We start from the raw sequence: 15,935 nt of genomic DNA, 5'->3' as shown, positions 1-15,935 counted from the left end.
GATTTTAGGTATTCTGTGTATCTTTATGATATTGTTCTATGCATTTTAATACCTCTCACTTTTCTTAATGCTGCTATTTCATGATATTTTGTTTCGGGTGCTATGGATTAATAAAAAAAATTTTTTTATTCTATGATCTCTTTTCATTCCAGATCCAGTAAGAGAAACATAGTATCAGCCTAACATCTGTTACCACGAAGACTGTCTTGCATCTGCTGTTTGTACTTTCAGGGGCCTCAGCATCTTCTCTGTCTAGTTATTCCTGACTTTCATGGATGACAACATCAGCTCAGGCCAGCGTGCCTCAGTGTGCAGTGAGACCATACACAGCCTTTCCAGAAGCTCGAAGAAGGTCCTTCTAATTTCAGCAGTTTGGGGTTCTTTCCATTTTTGTTCATCTCTGGTAACTATAACCTTTCAGAAGCAGGCATAGCAATTCCTCTGCTCCAACTTTCTTGCCTTTAATGACTTTGCTATAGCTGACTTCACGTCTTAATCTCTCTAGGTCTGGTCTAGTGGAGACATGGTACTGTCCTAACAAGATGACATGGCAGCGTAAGTTCTACCACATATTTGTTTTCGAGCACGATCATGTAAGCCACACATTGCACTATAACCTCTACCACCTGTACGGGCAGGCTGGGCAAACTGTGGATGGCAGTACAGCACAGAATTCAGCAAGTCCGGTACTTGCAGTCACGTGACAGGGAAGACACAGTCACTATCATTAAGTCTGCAGTTTAGTCAAACACGTAATGCTACAGTCACGTCACACTCTAAGCCCCCGGCAATACTTTGTTATGTATTTTAGACCAGTCCCTCACTGACACAACAGAAGAATTCTGAGGAAAACCTGCTCTGTAGTCCTATTACCGGTAAAGATATTTCTTACTTAAGAATATGCTTTCGAAGTGGCTTACACAAAGCAACATCATGCTGGGCCTCAAGGGTCAGGCTCATATCTGACCCAGACTTACTGCTGAGCTGTCTTGGACTCTGCGTTTGATCCAGAATCTTAAACACATTAAGAGTAAAAGCTCCGCCGATGTGACTGAGGCTCCGATTGTACATTTCACATCATCCTTCTTTCACTCAAGTTGATTCCAGCCTCGAGGAGGTTGTTCTGGAAGGACCGTTCACGACTACTTAAGGTAAACTAGGCAACCTGCTGATGTTTGGTGGGGCCAGCAGATGCTTAGGAGAAAAATATTCCAGGATTTATATTAAATCTATAAATATGAGTCTATCAACAAGACAATAAAGATGAACTTTAAGGCACACTCTTTTTTTATTCCTACCTGATACTATCAACCTCCAGCCCACTAACCTGGAAATGTCATAATGTAGAATCTAGACAATATTTCTGTAATTCTAAGATTAGCATGAGGCATTCAAGATGGCGCTGTGGTAAAAATAAGGAAGCGAGCTTTTATCTAATAAATTCATCTTGTTACTTAAATTGTTATGTAATACTGGAAACTGCATAAAAGTCATATTTTCTTTTCTGAACAGCTTTACCACTAGTTAGAAAAATATCCTTTAAAAACACTTTTAAAGGCATCCTATTAGAAAAGTTTAATATACTGGTACCTCAGATTTAAAAATATAAGTTGCTCACTAAACCATATATATTTTTCAGATATGAGTATACTGTAATTTTGATACTAATACATATCTAGAGATATAAAACAAAGTTTACTTGGAATTTTTTTAGTTTTTTTTCTTTATTAATATAATATTGAAAGGTATTTTTATGTTTGTGTGTGTGCTCAGTTGCTCAGGGCTGCAGTCAACATCTGCAGTGATTTGGTGGGCCCAAGAAAATAAAGTCTTTCATTGTTTCCACTCTTTCCCCACCTATTTGTGATGAAGTGTTTGGACCAAATGCCATGATCTTCATTTTTTGAATGTTGAGTTTTAAGCCAGCTTTTTCACTCTCCGCTTTCACTTTCATCAAGAGGCTCTTTAGTTCTTCTTGACTTTCTGCCATAAGGGTGGTGTCATTTGCATATCTGAGGTTATTGATATTTCTCCCAGCAATCTTGGTTCCAGCTTGTGCTTCATTCAGCCTGGAATTTTGCATAATGTACTCTGCATATAAGTTAAACATGCAGGATGACAACATACAGCCTTGATGTACTCCTTTCCCAGTTTGAAACCAGTCTATTGTTCCATGTCTGGTTCTAACTGTTGCTTCTTGACCTGCAAACAGATTTCTCTGGAGGCACGTAAGGTGGTCTGGTATTCCCATCTCTTGAAGAATTTTTCACAGCTTGTTGTGATCTACACAGTCAAAGGCTTTGGCATAATCAATAAAGCAGAAATAGATGTTTTTCTGGAACTCTCTTGCTTTTTATATGATCCAACGAAACTTTAAAAAATGTTTTTTCATTTTATTGAAATATTGTTAACTTATAATTTTCAAGGTGTACATTGTGGAGAAGGAAATAGCAACCCACTTCAGTATTCTTGCTTGGAAAATCCAATGGGCAGAAAAGCCTGGCAGGCTGCAGTCCATGGGGTCGCAAGAGTTGGACATGACTTAGCGACTAAACCACCATCACGAGGTGTACAGCAAAGTGATTCAGTTATATAAATATATATATATATTTCAGATTGTTTTCCATTATAGATTATTACAAGATATTGAATATAGTTCTCTGTGCTTTATAGTAGGTCCTTGTTATTTATCTATTTTATGTATAGTAGTCTGTATATGTTGGAAGAAGGCAATGGCACCCCACTCCAGTACTCTTGCCTGGAAAATCCCATGGACGGAGGAGCCTGGTGGGCTGCAGTCCATGGGGTCACGATGAGTCGGACCTGACAGAGCGACTTCAGTTTCCCTTTTCACTTTCATGCATTGGAGAAGGAAATGGCAACCCACTCCAGTGTTCTTGCCTGGAGAATCCCAGGGACGGGAGAGCCTGGTGGGCTGCCGTCTGTGGGGTCGCACAGAGTCGGACACAACTGAAGCGACTTAGCAGCAGCAGCAGCAGCAGCAGTCTGTATATGTTAATCCAAAATTCACACCTCCCTATCTTTCCCTTTGATAACCCTAAATTTGTTTTCTGTGTTTGTGAGTCTCTTTTGTTAACAAGTTCATTTGTAACTTTTGTTTATATTCCACATACATGTGCCACAAATAGCATTGATTCATTCTTTTTTATGGCCATGTGTATACTCCCATATCTTTTATCTGTTCATCTGACGATGAACATTTAGGTTGATTTCATGTCTTGTCTATTGCAAATAGTGTTGCTATGAACACTGAAGTCCATGTATGTTTTTGATTTAGAGCTTTACCTGGATATATTGTAGTGACTTGAAATGATGCTTAAATGTCCTTTTATTCCATTTTATTAAAAAATACTTAAGCATTTGAGGAATAATTCTTCCAAGTATAATGATGAGAATATGCTTGCTCGTGAACCTTTTTTGTTTCTCATTGTAGAACTAGAAAAGATTATGTGGTTTTATGAGTAGGTGCAAATCAAAAATATTCTGTTACTTCAAAGTGAGATAGAGACTTCTTTCCCCTTAGAAAAGTCCTGGGCAAAAATAAATACATCAGCTTAGATACAGAAATATGTGTCCCTCTAAATTACCCTTATCATGGAGTAACCACCAGCTGAAACATTTTTAAGCTTAACTGTGTACTCAGTGGAATTTTAACAATTTGTTTAGTCACTAGTCCAAGAGAGTCTATATAGTGCAATGTGTATAGCATTTGACGTTCTCTTTTTCTTTTCAGAGGTATCATTTGGGAAACTCAAAATAAGTCATCATAGTGCCATTGTAGATAAAGGGCTTCTCAGTGGAAATGATGGCATTTGTGATATATCTGAAAACCTTATCTCATGAAGTCTCAGTGAAACATATTCATTTTGCTTTTGCAAAAGAAATACATTTCACTTTCATAAAAACTTACAGAGAACACTCCAATTCAGTTTAAATTCTATATGCAAGAAATAAAGCTGATCACTTGAGGAACACAAAAGTAGACTATAATGTTACTATGGTCATAATAAATACACTTAAATGATTTATATGTTTAAAGTTTAATAGAAAATATCTGCATCCCATTTTTCTGGGTAACTAATTGGACATCCTATATTATACACGGTCCTGTGACATTTGAACAGAAGTCAGTGGTTGCTCTATTTATTTGATCTAATGTTTGTTTGCAGTGGAAAGATAACAAAGAAGTATCTGGATTTGAGTGCTGAACCTTCATTCAATTGATGTGTTTCCTCAATCTGGGCTTCCCTGGTGGCTCAGGTGATGAAGAATCCTCCTGCAACACAGGAGACCTGGGTTCGATCCTTGGGTTGGGAAGATTCCTTGTAGAAGGAAATGGCAACTCACTCCAGGATTCTTGCCTGGAGAATTCGATGGACAGAGGAACCTGATGGGCTACAGTGTATGGAGTCGCAAAGAGTTGGATTTCTACTTCTTGCAGTTTAAAGAGCTCTGGCTAATACACCGTCTGTGTGCATATGGCAGTACTGGGTATTCTGAGGTAAATGAAAGTGAATAAGCAAAAGACAAGTAAACATACATGGGCCTTGCTTCTGGGAATTTAACTTTTGATTAAAGAGACAAGCTATACCACAGTGAAAAATTGGAAGATTTCAATCCATGGTATATTCCTGTTGCTGTAAAGGAGGTTGAGAAAACCTCCTGACTTTCTGCTACTATGTGGATCTTATCACTGACCCTCCATGCTGGTGAACTCTGCCCCTTAACATTTATTAAGGCAAAGAATAAACTCTGCAGTTGACAAGTAAATGGAAATACTATTACAAAATTCTCTGGTCACAATGCAATGCACCCAGAAATTAATATACAAAAATAACCTACAGGCTGTTACTTTCAAATTATTCTTTTAATTAGATCTTGCATCTAATAGAAAATCCAGAGTGAAATCACAGAATATACTAAAAGTATTGATAAGGAAACACTATACATCACAACTCATGATATGCAGGTAAAGCAATACTCAGGGGAAAAAAAAGCTTCAAAGTGAAAAGTTAAAGTGTTAGCCGTTCATTCGTTTCCAACTCTTTGCAAACCCATAGACTGTAGCCTTGGTCCATGGGATACTGCAGGCAAAAACACTGGAGTGAGTTGCCATTCCCTTCTCCAGGGGATCTTCCTGATCCAGGGATTGAACCTGGGTCTCCCGCTTTGCAGGCATAGTCTTTACCATCTGAAGCACCAGGGAAGCGTCAAAGCTTTAAAAAAAAAAAGTATTAATAAAAAATAAGAAATAAAAATCATGTATTCATACCAAGGTGCTCTAAAAGAACACAGAACTATGATTAAATATATGCAATGATACAACACTTTATAAAAAAAAAAAGTGGAAGAAAGGGATCCTAAGAGACAATCAGAATTAACTGAGTTAGAAATGAATAAAAATAGCAGAAACAGCACATAAATTAAAAAGATCTCTAGCAGGGAATAATCTATCCTAAATAAACTTTTGGCTACTATCATCAAGAAAAAGAAAGAAAATGCAAATATATAAAATTGAAATAAGGTCCAGCAACAGATACAAAGAAGACAGAAGCAACAAACAACTATTATATGCAATTCTTTTCACGTAAAATTAATACTCTGAGCCAAATGGATGATCTATTTTAGAAAATAAAATACATCAAAACTGAATCAAGACACAAAATCTAAGTAGACCAACTTCCAAAGAAGCAAGTAGTCATTTTTGGTTGGATACTTCTATAACTAGTTTTAAGACAACTTTAAAGATTATTACGGGCTTCCCTGGTGGCTCAGCTGGTAAGGAACCCACCTGCAACATAGAAGACCTGGGTTCAATCCCTGGGTTAGGAAGATCCCCTGGAGAAGGGAAAGGCTAACCACTCCAGTATTCTTGCCTGGGGAATTCCAGAAACTGTATACTCCACAGGGTCACAAAGAGTCAGACACAACTGAGCAACTTTCACTCTCACTTTCAAAGATCATCACAGAGTATTTATAACAGTACATATTCCAGTGGGTACACAAAATGCCAGACAGATCCACCTGAACACAAGCCCACTCATTCTCCTCCCCTCATCTCTCACCCCTCCACTCTCTTGGTAAAACAAAGGCAGACCTCTCAGTTTCGAGAACCATTGCTATGAATCACCTGCTCAGGGTGTAAGACTCTCTAAGGCAACCAAAGGGGAAAAAAAAGGAAAAAAAAAGAGACAAAACGGGATATCTACTCAGCTTCCTTGAATCAAAGCATGATAAATCCAGAGCAGAGTTTAACATCTTACCCTGCTGTGTGTATAATTATCTAACAAGGTGTTATATAAGGAGTATTTTGGCCAAAGTTGGGGTATTCTGAATTCAAACACCCAAGCTGATCTCATCCAGTCTCAGGGATCTGTACTGAAACTCCCAGATGGATATCGTTTTTCCCCCTTGAGCCTCTATTCTCCATGGAGCAGTCGGATTTCTCCTTCTCAACACTGAGTGAGGTCATGTCGGTAGACGTAAAACCATGTTAGCTCCTCAGCAGGCCCCACGCCGCCTGCGATCTCCTTTCCCAGAGCTCCTCTGCGTTCTCCTTACTCACGGTGCACGAACCCCCTTTGCTGTGCTGTTCCTTTCACCTGACACTGTCCTCCCTTGCCGTCATGGGCCTCGTCTTCTCACCTCTCTCAGATGCCCACTCAGATGCCTTATTTACAACTGAACCCTCTAATTCCTGGCCCCCAGCATGTTTAAATCTATAGTCTGTATTACCATCTGAAACATTGATTGTATTTTACAGAATGACCTTGTTTATTTTCAACCTTCCTCCTTTAAAAGCATGCTCCAAGGGACCAAGGATAACAGTTTGCCATTGGCTTATAGCTGAATTTGTTCTTGGTTACTTGGTCGCTAAGTTGTGTCCGACTCTCGGTGACCTCGTGGACTGTAGCCCCCCGGCTCATCTGGCCGTGGGATTTCCCCGGCAAGATTACTGGACTGGGTTGCCATTTCCTTCTCCATTAGAGCTGAATAGCTCAGTGCCTAAAACAGTGCCTGACACAAAACAGGTGCTCAGTAACATCTATTGTACGAATACGGAATTGTTATCTGTATCTATTGATCACTGCATTTATCTGTTGTTACTGACATTACTGGATTCAAGCTTATGGGGAAGCAAGAGGTGACTGCCTACCCATAAGCCTGAATCCAATAATGGGTGGGTAGGGGGACTCATGCAGAGGCAAGAATACACTGAGGGCTTCCCAGGTCAAAATAGTGGTGAAGAACCACCTGCCAATGCAGGAGACATATGAGATGCAGGTTTGATCCCTGGGTCAGAAAGATCCGTCAGAGAAGAAAATGGCAACCCACTCCAATATTCTTGCCTAGAAATCCCATCAGCCGAGGAGACTGGTGGGCAACACTTCATGGGGTTGCAAAGAGTCAGGGTTACAAAGACTTAGGGACCAGGCACCAAGCGTACACTGTGGCACAGAGGACAGAAAGGGATCGAGTCACAAGGCACCACAAGCTTGGAGGGGAAGGGGAGGGTGGCTGCGATTAGTGAAAATGGCAAGACGGTGACATGAGGCTGGAGAAACCACCGGGGTTTGTTGGAAGACTGGGAGAGGTCTTTGGGGCATTTAAGGGGATGAGCTCAGGTTGCTTCTGAAGGTTGCACAGAGCTAGACAGCTGGGACATGAGCTAGGAGGACACAGAAAGAACAGGAGATGGGTCATGAAGTGATCCACCAGGAGCAAGGCTGCTGGCTCCCTCGGTGACAGGAGCCCACTTTGTCCCTCGTTCACCATCTTTTAAAATCCGTGTAGTCTGCTACTTCTAGCTACCCTTCTCTATTCAAGAACTCTCAGATGCCAAGGTTGTTTTTTTTTTTCTCATGGTATCATGCAAAACTGTCCACTCCATGACTCTGCCTAGCATTCACTCCAGTAGCTTTCACTGTCTTAATGGACAGAGGCTTTTGGCTATTCACTGTTGCATTTGTCAGTTGTGGGGGGCGGTGGGGGAGGGAAATAAAACACCACACACAAACTAATAAAATATCTTCATAAGCAGAGTCCAGTGCATGCTTCTCTTCATCAATCTTCATGTAAATAAAACAGAAACAAAGTTGGGGACCGTTCCTACATTATTAACTCAAGAAGTGATATCTGTTTAGGACTGGATGAGCCAACGTGTCATAAAGAAAGAATAATGTATTAATAAATGTGCCTGAACATGCCCAAGCACAAAGGTCAGCCACCACCCACCCACCGTGTCTTTGTTGGGAGCGTATAAAGGCTTTAAGAAATGACTCAGAAAAGGGACAAAGCACAGATTCTTATGACACCTCTTTCAAAAACTCCCAAATTAACCTCCAAATGGGAACATTGTTCAGGGACATTTTCCAGCTGTAGATTTTCTGTTACTCCTGAGACATACCAAGTCATATTAAGTCTTTCATAAAGTGGTACAAAAAGGTTCAATTCATAAAATGGCAAACTTGGCCTTCCACATTGTGGAAGCAAACGTAATAATGTACATTAGATAAACTTATACTGTTATCATTGCAAATGTCAAGTTCATTACAGCAGATGTTTCAACTGAAAATCACTACCCATTAAAATCAAATAACCAATATGCCCTGAACTTACCATTTGATTTAATGCGTCAACTTCAGTGCCCACGGGAGTCAGTCGGAACTGTCTGTGTGTACTTGTCACAGGACTGTTATGTAACAAAGAATTAAGTTTCAATTATTATCACCTGCTAGTCATGATCATTAATAGAATGTGAATGAATAGCTAATGAGCAACAATGTTAGGGCTATAAAATATACTAAAAAACACTTGGACAATTTTGTGCCTATTTTTGGGAGAATCATTCTACTTTCAAAAATAGATGACATCACTGGTAAGAAAAACAAATATTCGCTATAGAAAATAAGGAAAAGAGACAAGTGATTTGGTAATGTCATGCTAGAATGTAAGTCCGATAAATACCTTCTGACTCTCTTGGAAAATGTGACTTGGTTATGTAACAGAAAATGTTACTGTGTTTTCTATTCATTAGAAGTAGGCCCAAACATTTTATATGTCTTAAAATTAGGGTTCCTATTTTCTTAAAAAATAAATAAATAAAGTTATATAATTTGCATCTTTATCTGATTGAAAAGCTAACCCCAAGTTTAGCTTTATTACTCTGTGGGATGTTAGCCATTACAATATCCAAGTTACTGACATTACTTCAGTGTTCCTTTTTAATCTTTGACTGTATAAAATTTCTTTCTTCATATCCTGTCTGTTTTGAACTAGTTTTGTCCCCCTGCTGATTCCCTCATTAATTAGTTACATATTGATCTTATGGAAATGTAGTCAGCATTCCATTAGAAAATGATCTAAAACTAGTCAAGGAATTACGTGAAAAAATTAGAAAAGTTGCAGCTGTTTTCAGCAAAAGATAATATTCAAATCTCCCTGAAAGTATCTATATTGAGAAACCAAAGTTCAATTGAACACTTAGCTTAAAATGAAATTTTGAAAGAATGTTTGTCAAAAGTTATACCGGTAACATCTTAAAAACATGAATTATTTCAAAAAGGCATCTGCAAAATAACCTCACGATGGTACTGCTGCTACTGCTGCTGCTGCTAAGTCGCTTTGGTCGTGTCCAACTCTGTGCGACCCCAGAGACGGCAGCCCACTAGGAATTATTGATAGTGGCATGTATTTGTGAAAACCAGATATAACTCACATTTCCAAAGCAGGATAAGCAATTTTCAAATTAGTAGGTCATGCTTGGCCTTTAAACAATGCTATTCTGGCCATAATTTGCAGTACTGTTCTGGATAAAGGGATAAAGAGGAACAGGAATACTTAAAGTAATTTATAAGTAAAGATTTACACTGTGAAGTCCTGGACAGGTTGGTAAACATACTTCAGAGTGGAAAGCTCACTTTTTCATAAAGATCCTGTAGATCACAATTTATGTTTGAGCACGATCTAAACAGCCTGGAAGCATTTGAAGTTTACTTATCATCGTTGCTATGTAGATAACCCTATGTTCTTGCTTTGTACATCTCTCATTTTTACTTTTACTTGAGCCCCACTTCACAGATAAATTATTGCAATAAATTCTCATTCTCTCCCCTACCCCCTGCTGAGATTATGTTCTATCTCACCAAATAGATTCCCCGAAATTTATTTCACAGATAAAGGTAATAATTTGCACTGATGAGGATAATCCACATCACATTTGTGGTCTGCCTGCCATTCCTCCTTTTTCCGGAAACCAGTGCCCCTTCCGTCTTCAGCAGTACATCCCACACCCAGCCCATTCTGTCTTAATGTGACTATTAACAATGGTTTAACACAATGAAACTGCTAAGTTTGTAGGTCAAACAAGACATCATGGAAAATCAACAAATTCATGAGGCTCAACCCATATAACTCTTCTAAGTTCACTAACTTAATCCAATGTTTTATCCAGTAAGTTATTTAAAGTTTTATTACAAGTTACATATTAAGTCTTTCAAGTGGGAGAAGAAAACCTTTGGTTCCTTTAAACTATGCACATAAGATGAATTTAACGGGTAAACAAGGACGCTCAGCATGGTACCTGGAAACAGCTCTTACAGGAGACAATTCAAAGAAGTTAAAATCAGTCCCATAGCAAGTAAAATCAACTTTCCCTCCAAGTATTCAGTCACACAGGACCCAAAACACAGTGTGACATTTGCTTTTTACAGGGTCTGTGCGGCCATGCTGCTTTAAGGGGAAGAAATAAGATAAGCTGTTTTATTTTCACCGGTGGAAAAGTTTTCCATAGAGCAGCTTTCATCAACTCAGCACAGCTAACAAAGTAACATTACCATTGAAAACAAAATAACAGATTAGCTGTACAATCCAGGCATTCTGTTTTCAGAAAGAACTTCCCTAACACTTCTCTCTTTAGAGAACCCTGAATGCATGCTGCTTGTGAAAGAAAACCTTCCTGCTGATCTTTCTGCTCCTACAGAGACAAATGGCTGAGAATAAAGTCTCTTTCTTTCTTTCTGCTCACCTGGCGATCCATGGTGTGGTGAATGTCTGGGCCCAGGCTGGCAGGAAGTTTTTTACCCCATTATCTGGAAGTGGTCCACAGTACCACGCCCTGGCCACTCTGTCCCAACTGGACAGCTTTCAAAGCTGAAACCAGAAACTGACTAAAAAAATATCTCTGTAAAAGGTGCAAGTAAACTGCCCCTCACTGTTCAAATGGAAAGTCCACTCCCTCGTTCTGGCTATGTTTCCCCCGCTCCTCATTTTGGAAGGGGTGAAGGAATGCCCTTGCCAATTTGTTTCATGATTGAAAATCAGGGCTGCTGCTGTCCCCTTTGCCAAAAACTCTCCTTTGGTTTTCCTTTCCACTGTCAGCAAGCCGGCCCCAGAGGAGTGCACAAGGCCTATCAATGAAAAAAAAGAATAGAGGAGATTGAAACTGAAGATTTTTTTTCGCCTGTAATTTTAAGGGCACTCTGTGAATCACTCCCTTTGTGGCTCCTTTCCCAAACACATGTGTGCTAAGTCTCTTCAGTCGTGTCCAACTCTTTGCAACACTATGGACTGTAGCCCACCAGACTCCTCTGTCCATGGGATTCTCCAGGCAAGAATCCTGGAGTGGGTGGCCATGCACTCCTCCAGGGGATCTTCCTGACCCAGAGATCGAACCCCAGACTCTTATGTCTCCTGCATTGGCAGGCAGGTTCTTTAACACTAGCACCACCTGGGAACGGCACTCCCAAACACTCCCTTTGAAGAATCCAAGCCAGGAGACCTACCCTTAGTGATCTGCACACTACCATGGAGCCCGGCTGTCCTCCACCACAGACAGGAGATGGGGAAGATCCAAGGGAACCCACTCCCTGCTCAAACCAGCAGAAGTTAAGGCTCATGAGGAGGGACCCGGGGAGAGAAGAGGGGATGAGAGAGAAGAACTGACACCCTCTCTCAAGCAAAGCTGAAAACAGTGATTCTGACCTATTTCCTTAAATTGGGATTATGAGGGAGGGAACAAAGATCAAGTTACAGAAAAATGGAAAGGAGAGAAATGAACATATTTATACAGCCCTCTGAGGTCTTTCTTGTAATGATCTATCTGAAACCATGTATTTAAAATTACAATCTTCTATACTAAGAGAAATATTGTAAAACTGGTCTTTAAAAACACAATTTTCATGGGTGTTTTTCAAAGTAAACATTAAATGCCAGTTTAAAAAAATCTGTTACGTATTTTAAAATGTGTTTCAAACAAACGTGAATCTTACATTAAAAGACACAATTATGTTAATGAGGAAAACAAAATATATTAGCAAAATAGAAAATCTTGAGATCTGTGTGTGACTCATATCAGAATGACTATTAGTTAATCACTAACAAAGGAACTTTCTACACAGAAGATTGCTTAAATAGAACTGTATACGAAACTAGGATTTTTTAATTAAGCTTAACATCATGTAACAGATGTTAGGTTTTTCTTTTCTACCCCAAGGAGGACTGTAATACTGTTTCAGATGACAGTTCTCAATGGTGCAATGTGTGTGATAAATTATAGAAGCTAAAACATAGCATTATTATTTAATAATCCATTTTAAATATCACTATCATTTAAATACCACCTACAAGAAAAAATGGTATACATTTGGCAATAAAAACACACAACGAAGAAAACCAAAACAAAAAACCACAAGCAAGACTCAGATTTTTTTTAAGTTTTAAATACAATTCAAATTTAAAACAAAATTCCCTTCTATCACTGCTAGAAGAATGGGGCCACATATAATCCATGATGCAAATTTCAAAGATCATCAGCTTTTTTCCTCCAGCCTTTTCAGGTCTAGTTCCTCAGCTTATCCCACAACATTTAAATTACTTTAAAAACACAAAAATTGTTTTACTAAATTGATAGTTTGAATCTGTTAACACTGACAATCATTTGACAAAGGAATTTCTTTTGCTTTACATTAAACTGAATGTTTGTTGAGAAAGAATTTCCTGTGAAGAAAATTATGTTATTTTTGTTGTTGCTGTTGTTGTTCAGAGCTGAGATGCATACATTTTTTCTGATTTGGATGGGAAAGATCACAAAAAGGAAGTTGCTTTTGTTAAAAGCAGAATAGTAAGCTGAATCTACCAACAATGACACATAGAAGTGACTGCAAATGGTTTAACAGTTCTTAAAATCAATGTCAGAAATACTCAAATGTAAGAATCACATGCTAAGAGGCTCTAGGTAAATTCCCGGAGCTGAACCTCCTCGAAGCAAACAGCTGACCAGAGCACTATCCTCCTGTTCAAGGAGCATGTGTCTGGGCAGGAATCAGTTCACAGTGGAACACCCTAGGCTGAGGGTTCTGGAAATAATGAAAATTATTACTACAACAGGAAGGGGGGATTGTGGCACTCATTGAGAGGCCGCAGACCACTAACTCCCTGTGAAACAGAGATAAATAGACTTTTTATGTGCTTCCCAGGGGCTTCTCTGGTGGCTCAGATGGTAAAGAATCTGCCTGTAAAGCAGGAGACTTGGGTTCAATCGCTGGGTCGGGACGATCCCCTGAAGGGAATGGCAATCCACTCCAGTATTCTTGCCTGGGAAATCCCATGGACAGAGGAGCCTGCAAGGCTACAGTCCACGGGTTTGCAAAGAGCTGGACACGACTGAGCGAGAGGCTGAGCGCTCATGCATACTTTGATGATAACTATATACATGTGAAAAAGAATCAAACGAGCACAGTGGGGCTGAAATGGCTTGACTCACTGTCCTGCTGTCGCCCACAGAATCTCACCACTGGTGAGCAGGGGACTTACTCTCTTGGTCTTCAATGTCTCAGATCAAGAAAATTAAAAGGGAGCCTTCCCCACCACTACAGATGCTCACAATGACCACAATGACATATCAAGCACAGTTGCGGTTTCCAGAGACTAATGCTTCATAGAGAACCCTTTTCCAAAGCTAAGTTTCAAATTAAATTTTATGGCCTACATTTTCCTTATGCCTAAGAAGGAAAAACTCGGAAACAGTAAACTTACAATTGACTAATGCATTGGGCAGGAAATATAGATATCCATTTTTGAGTTATATTTGTACAAATGGAATACACAAACTTACTGACATTATGGAACTGAAATAAGGGATAACTTGTTTTGGATCAGAACAATTGAAAAAAAAAAATCCCTGAGGTGATAAGGTCTTAATGTATTTATTGCTGCTGCTGCTAAGTCGCTTCAGTCGTGTCCAACTCTGTGTGACCCCATAGACGGCAGCCCACCAGGCTCCCCCATCCCTGAGATTCTCCAGGCAAGAACACTGGAGTGGGTTGCCATTTCCTTCTCCAATGCATGAAAGTGAAAAGTGAAAGTGAAGTCACTCAGTCGTATCCTACTCTTCGCAACCCCATGGACTGCAGCCTACCAGGCTCCTCCGTCCATGGGATTTTGCAGGCAAGAGTACTGGAGTGGGTTGCCATTGCCTTCTCTGGCTGGCAATGTGTTTTTAATGTTTTTATGTAGTAAAATCTGATTGGATGATTACACATAAAGTATGTGTAGAAAGTTTCATTTCTTAAGCACAAGTTTCTTAAATATGCAGAATTGGGGATTCTTGTGCAAAGAATAAAAATGTTGGTCTGGTCTTTAACTCATGTCAAAATAAATATTTCAACATTTCGTTGCTATAAAATTGGCTTAAAAAAGGATGAAAAACATCTGTTTGGTTTGTGTATCTGTCATTTCTTTTTATTCCTTGATATCTGGAGTCAGAACAAGTGAAGAAGCCCCATCGGCTTCAGAGAGCACGACACACAGCTTGCAAGAGTAAATGATTTATGGAGCCACAGGCATGAGTTATGAACAGTCTACACATCTGAGCTATCTAGCTCTGGGGGGGAAAGAGACAAATGAGATTCCTGAAAGGTCTGCAAAATACAGAGAGGAAGAAAACAGACCAAAGTTAATAAGCTGTCTCAGATGGTAACTAATTAGACAGCAAGGTACCACTGGCACAGCGGAACCGAACTACAAAGGCAACAGGAGCCGGCTGATGACAAAGTTTATATTTTGACTTGCTTTACTTCTATCCAGTTTGCTTTTCCATTTCATTCAAAAGACTGTTGCCTAAACCATCACCCTACCGCCTCACTACACTGTTAATGCTTTTTAACCTTGAGTTTAAGTTCAGATTTTAATCTTCCCATTCAAGCCACTTTTCCTTTTTTTTTTTTTTTGCCTAAAAGACTAGATCTTAGACATCAGCTCTTGCCTATTTTAATGCTCTTGTTAAGTCCAGAGTTGGAACACAGAGCTTCAAGCTGAGGAGAGGAAGAGGCTGGTGCTCATGAGGGCTTCTGTGCTGGCCCTTCACGTTAGGGGACAGATGAAACCTGAGATTTCAGACACAGGTAGCTGATGGCTCCAGGAAATGGACAGGGCTTGCTGCTCCTTAAGGTAAACTTAAAATTTAAAAGCATGACTATTGGTCTCTCATTAATCTAATTTTCTACAAAGGTAAGGGAAAGAAGGCTTGAATTGCCATTAGAACAAAAGCATTATGACTGCCATAAAGATTAGAATCCCTGGTGACCCTTACATTTAAAAAAATAATAATAATAATGCTATTTTATGGAGTAAGACAGAGTAAAATAATCAGAATAGAAAAGTGTAAAGATTATCTAGTGAGCATTCTTAAAACATTATCATTGATGCACATCTATGCCTTAGACTATATTTCTATTACTGTATACAAGAAGATAAAGGATGTCTGAGTCTAAGGAAGAATTTAAAATATTCACTTATTTCTGAGAGATGAAAAAATGCTGGTCAACAACACCTCTGTAAAAATAATACCACTCTACTTTCTTCTCTTAGAATTTCTGAAATTGAGGACACAGCTGAATAATCAGGGTGAGGATGAT

The 15,935-nt window shown here is 39.3% G+C and overlaps 1 protein-coding gene across 8 annotated transcripts in view; it reads right to left on the bottom strand.

Annotated features, from left to right (window-relative positions):
- Positions 1–15,935, bottom strand: part of PRKN (parkin RBR E3 ubiquitin protein ligase) — a 1,206,600-nt gene that overhangs the window by 929,486 nt on the left and 261,179 nt on the right. Inside the window, exons 1-2 of one of the 8 annotated variants that reach the window (XM_025294971.3) lie at positions 11,048–11,112; positions 8,641–8,713 (exon numbers count right to left, since the gene is read on the bottom strand). The exons of 6 other annotated variants lie outside the window; for them this stretch is intronic. In XM_025294971.3, the coding sequence (XP_025150756.3) occupies positions 8,641–8,643 (3 nt within the window). In that variant the 5' untranslated portion in view covers positions 8,644–8,713; positions 11,048–11,112. Of the gene's footprint in view, positions 1–8,640; positions 8,714–11,047; positions 11,113–15,935 lie in introns of those variants that run through there. One more of the 8 variants, XM_044924576.2, reaches the window with a different exon arrangement.

This window comes from Bubalus bubalis, chromosome 10, assembly GCF_019923935.1.
Source record: "Bubalus bubalis isolate 160015118507 breed Murrah chromosome 10, NDDB_SH_1, whole genome shotgun sequence".
Taxonomy (NCBI): domain Eukaryota; kingdom Metazoa; phylum Chordata; class Mammalia; order Artiodactyla; family Bovidae; genus Bubalus; species Bubalus bubalis.
This window is presented reverse-complemented; position numbering and strand designations above follow the sequence as displayed.